Source organism: Loa loa, assembly GCF_000183805.2.
Source record: "Loa loa unplaced genomic scaffold supercont3.25, whole genome shotgun sequence".
NCBI classification, from domain to species: Eukaryota; Metazoa; Nematoda; class Chromadorea; order Rhabditida; family Onchocercidae; genus Loa; species Loa loa.
In genome coordinates, this window is record NW_018108205.1 from 55,250 (window position 1) to 59,680 (window position 4,431).

General features: G+C 37.9%; 3 protein-coding genes across 3 annotated transcripts in view; 1 reads left to right on the plus strand and 2 right to left on the minus strand.

Moving 5' to 3' along the window:
* LOAG_12981 (hypothetical protein) overlaps nucleotides 1–3,010 on the minus strand; it is a 5,431-nt gene extending 2,421 nt beyond the window's left edge. Inside the window, exons 1-7 of the mRNA XM_020448629.1 lie at nucleotides 2,763–3,010; nucleotides 1,956–2,060; nucleotides 1,501–1,590; nucleotides 1,001–1,078; nucleotides 582–752; nucleotides 394–498; nucleotides 60–222 (exon numbers count right to left, since the gene is read on the minus strand). Of these exons, the coding sequence (XP_020301246.1) occupies nucleotides 76–222; nucleotides 394–498; nucleotides 582–752; nucleotides 1,001–1,078; nucleotides 1,501–1,590; nucleotides 1,956–2,060; nucleotides 2,763–2,825 (759 nt within the window). The 5' untranslated portion in view covers nucleotides 2,826–3,010 and the 3' untranslated portion in view covers nucleotides 60–75. The remainder of the gene's footprint in view (nucleotides 1–59; nucleotides 223–393; nucleotides 499–581; nucleotides 753–1,000; nucleotides 1,079–1,500; nucleotides 1,591–1,955; nucleotides 2,061–2,762) is intronic.
* Nucleotides 3,011–3,149: 139 nt separating this feature from the next.
* On the minus strand, nucleotides 3,150–3,565 carry LOAG_12984 (hypothetical protein; the record flags this gene model as incomplete). Its single annotated transcript, XM_003148495.1, has 2 exons — nucleotides 3,150–3,372; nucleotides 3,435–3,565. Coding segments are annotated over 2 exons (354 nt in total), but the record flags the coding sequence as incomplete, so codon positions are not given.
* Nucleotides 3,566–3,943: 378 nt separating this feature from the next.
* Nucleotides 3,944–4,431, plus strand: part of LOAG_05578 (hypothetical protein) — a gene marked incomplete at both ends in the record, with an annotated part of 7,997 nt that continues 7,509 nt past the window's right edge. Inside the window, 2 exons of the mRNA XM_020446901.1 lie at nucleotides 3,944–4,091; nucleotides 4,279–4,358. Of these exons, the coding sequence (XP_020302809.1) occupies nucleotides 3,944–4,091; nucleotides 4,279–4,358 (228 nt within the window). The remainder of the gene's footprint in view (nucleotides 4,092–4,278; nucleotides 4,359–4,431) is intronic.

The following is a 4,431-nucleotide window of genomic DNA, read 5'->3' on the forward strand; positions in this document are numbered from 1 at the left end:
CCAGCCCTTATCCTCACTGCAACAGCAGAAAAAACCAGAAAAACTAGCATACGGCCTACCCGAAGCTAATTCCATTCAGTCCTCGTTATCTTCGCCAGCATCATCGGCTTCCTCGAAAATATCATCAAAATTATCATCATCGCCGGAAACCCCGGCATTTTCATCCATTTCTGGCACCAAAAAGTATTGCAACGGGTTCGGCCAAAGGTCGTCTTTAATTAACTATAACAAATATCTAATGCATAAACTAGGAGCTAGCAAAATGTCAAGCAACAGTGAAAGTTGATATGTGAAGCATAAATTTCGAATGAGACTATACAATAAGAAAACAATATACGAGAGTGGAGGTGTTCCAATCTTTTTGGAATAACGAGTTAAACTACTGAAACCTACTTCTGCAATTTCGTCGTTACTTGGATCCTGATTATCTGATAGCCAAGCGAAAAATGAACGTGGCGTTGACGTTACATCACCGCCACTCTGACCCTTGGTTTTCACCTTCAAAGAAAGTAGACTGCACTGTAATCGAACATGAAACCACATGAAGATGGAAGCAAACATTTTGAAGAGATGGTACATACTTTATTCAGGAGATCATTGTCTGGCTTCCATTTGATGACAGTCGTGGTACTTGTCGGTTCAAAATCACCGAGGAAGAACTCCTTGACAAGCTGAGTATTTTCAAAGAACGGATTCTCATCAAATGTCAATTTAATCCTATATCCAGACTTGATGTCATCAAACTCTTCCACCTAAAGAAAATTCTAGTGACAACTCACAGGGATGTTATTTTCGAAGTCAACTGTGGATAATGAAAGCTAAACAAATCACATATAAAAACTAAAAAATTTAATAACAATGTTGGATAAAATATTGGAAATAATAACATACTTCAAGATGACAATATTTCAGTTCTCAAGAGATGAAGTTCTCAAACCTAATAATGGACAGAATATCCTGAAGTATAAATTAAAGTCATAGAATTCATGAAAAGACAAACCTCAACTGTAGTAAGATAATGTAAACATTCTTCTTCTTCTTCGTCTAATATCGCACTGATATTTGGATGGTTGACAAACTAAAAAGTTTTAACGAATTCGAATGATTTGCTTTGAATGATGTTTAGGAACCTGGCATTTAGACACCAAAACGTGAACTTCTCAAGACTACATGATGACGAAATGACTTGTTCTCTTCCTAAATTATGTTAACTGAATGGCTGAATAAATTTTGTTCTATTCAGATTAAGGAATTGGAATTTCTACACTACAAATCCTATTTAATGAAATCTGCCAAACAGCATTTCTGTTTCGTCCTTATGCAGTGCTCACTTTCCAGCGCTAGAAATTTCAAACTTTAGTTGTCCTTTGCTGGAACACGCCAGAAGAGAGAATTTGCATTTCAGCTTCGTCACTATCCAGATCTCGTTGTACAGCAATTAGTGGAAGAAAATTCGATCTTCATCAATATACGACGCAAAAATAATCTTAAAAAACTTACTGCAGTGACCCAAAAATTAGGAATGTCGCGAACAAGGTCGTTGCGTTTGTCGAAAAATGGCTTTCGAAGAGAGTTATACTTCTGTTCAACCTTTAAAGAAATGTTTCGAACTTTCAACAAAATTTTAAAAAACTCAAATATAACGCGACATGGAGAACCTATAATGACTAAATGCAATAACTGAACATCACAGAGGCCTATGACATAATTCTACTAAGAAGCTACTATACATGGTCAGTAGAGGCTTAAAACATTGCAATAAGTCATTAAGATGATAAAACGGAGCAACTTTAAGACATACACATTTAAATTTTTTTCAGCAGACCTGCATGTCGACTACTATACAGACGTACTAACGTCAGAATCGTTCTGTACTTGACTTTCGAAGTCATGAGACTTTCAAGGAACTTTTGATGAAGACAAACCATTAAAAGAAAAAAACTATGAGAACTAGCCTTCAATATTTCCTCGCTTGCTTTCTCATTTAGTGAATCTATTTCACTTTGCACTTGATCAATTTGCTCCAGAATTTTCTGTGTGGCAGCATCATAGTCACCCACCTGGAAGCACGAGCAAATTTGGCGCATCATAACGTATGAATGAAACTTGCACTTGTTTTTAAACAAATAATTGACAGGAGTTATGCTATGGAAATACTCGTTGGATGATATGAAATAAATGTGATTCAGTGGCATGCAAAATGAGATGAAGGAAACTGAACGATGATTTCAAGTGACCACTGAAATGCTACAAGAATGACTTTTCTCAAGAAAGCACACACACAATTCATGTAGAAAATCTCAGCGTCATCATATAAGTGTAATCAGCACAGCGAACTGTAATATATCTACCTCATTACATTTATTTGTTTCAGTTATGTCTGAAAAGGCTCCTGAAAAGTTGAGCCGCAATGATTTGAACCACCCGATAATTCTACAAGACCTTCGGAGTTCCTACAAATATGAGGTACTCTGAGAAAATCATATCCTAGTCAAACTAACAGTTTCAGCATTTTCTCTTTGCCCTCCTCCAGAATTAAGAGCTACAGCAATCATTTTTCCATAGGTTTTTCCATAGCCTAACCAAGCTCATAATTTCAATGGATTTGTGTGATATATCTAGAAAAATCCTTGTAAGATGCTCTCTATACTTTTACTCTTGATGAAGAACTAATAAAGGAATGATTCAGACCAATCTACAACGACACCCCAATTATGCCCATACTTAAAAACCATCTAAAACAAAGCTGAATTTCAAACCACCTTCGAGTTATCGCCATTTGTTTCGTTATCTGTCTTGCAGCGCTTCGCTACTGGCTCACCCATTATCACAATGATATTGTTTCTGTTACACCAGGAAAAGAAGTTGAACTAATCGATACAGCCCACTAAAAATATATCGGACAGTGCTAACGCTGTGCCCGAAATCCCTCGCGAGAATCGTCGGTTAGAACGTAATGTCCATGCAGTAAGTAGCAAACATTTGCATATTTTACATCGCACTTCCTAAAGTAATGTCCATTTCGGGCCTTATAGCTTATCCAATTGATATCCAAGATCACTATACAGATGAACGTGAATGTCAGGTGTACAAATAATCCTTTAGCTCTCTCGTAAAAATAAAGCCACATAATTCTGCTCCACACAAAATTACGTACAACGACCCGAACCTTTATCCCCCCATACCCCACTCATCCGACTACGCCCCACTCGCCCTAAAAACACATGTACGAGATTTAATGGAGCCCGCTTTTCTGCTGTGAGACGCATTGCAATAAACTGTTCCGGATGGAGGAAGTGCAAGCGTTGCGCTGCCCAAGAGTGTTGCAAACATTCATCGTAGGAACGGTCAGCTGGTTTGAATCGGGATTCACTCGTTTTCAATTATCCAGACCTCCACGGAAATCAGTTATAAGGTAGCGCCACGTTACGTACCTCAGAAACAATCTGTCTGTCAATACACGCTCGAACCTCCTTCCCCGCCGAGCGATAGAGGAAAGCGAGTCTTTCCCCCGCCTTGAGTATGGCAATGCAGCCTGTGTGTTCAGGAGATATTTTTTTATATCCTGGAACGATTGTTCTGACTACGGTCAAAACCCTTGGCAGTGTCTCAAATGGCGCATGGTTTGGAAAACCCGGAAAACTGTGGGTGGAATGAATGCTTCTGTTTCGTGCAGCTAGGGCGGGATGTTTGTTGGTGTTTTCGTGGAGTCTGTAAGTTAAAGATGGGAATTCCAAAGATCGAATACAGGTCGCATTGTGATCCGGTAAATTTGGGAGTTGAAGTTGGAGTTTAATTCATATAGACGAAAGTGATTTTTAAAAACACCTTTCAAAAATATGCAAATTTTTGAGCGAAGAGTAATAAGGGAAATGGAGGAAACATGAAAATAATATGGCTCAAAGTATTATACGCTGCCGAATAGTCCCATGTGGTTCTGATTATGGATATTAATACTGATTCGTACGCTTGTCGAACAGTGTTATGTAATCAAGTAGCTGCTGAGAAACTGCATATGGTATTCCTTTATGGAGTATTACTATGCATGATGCAGTTTTTGATCTTTGGTTGTGGCAGGTCCCTTTGTAAAAGTAAGCAAGACAATTAAAAGTAAAATCAGGTCGTAGAAGTTAATGAATTTCCAGACACCTTGAAAAGAACTGTTTTGTGCTTCTGATTTGAGATTTAAATGTTTATTCATTTCACCTACGTTCCATTTGTTTGTGTTTAATCACGAAAAGTGCTGCTTATGGCACACTATAATTTACATAATTAAAGAATTTATGAGCAGCTCCAAGGACTCGACAGCGAATATGCAACGTAAAGTAAAACGTGCAGCTGCAGTGGAAGCTTCTAAGGTTATCTACTGTTATCGCATTGTTACTTAGTTACTTGATGAAGCTATTCGAATTATTTGCTTAGAAAGCTATT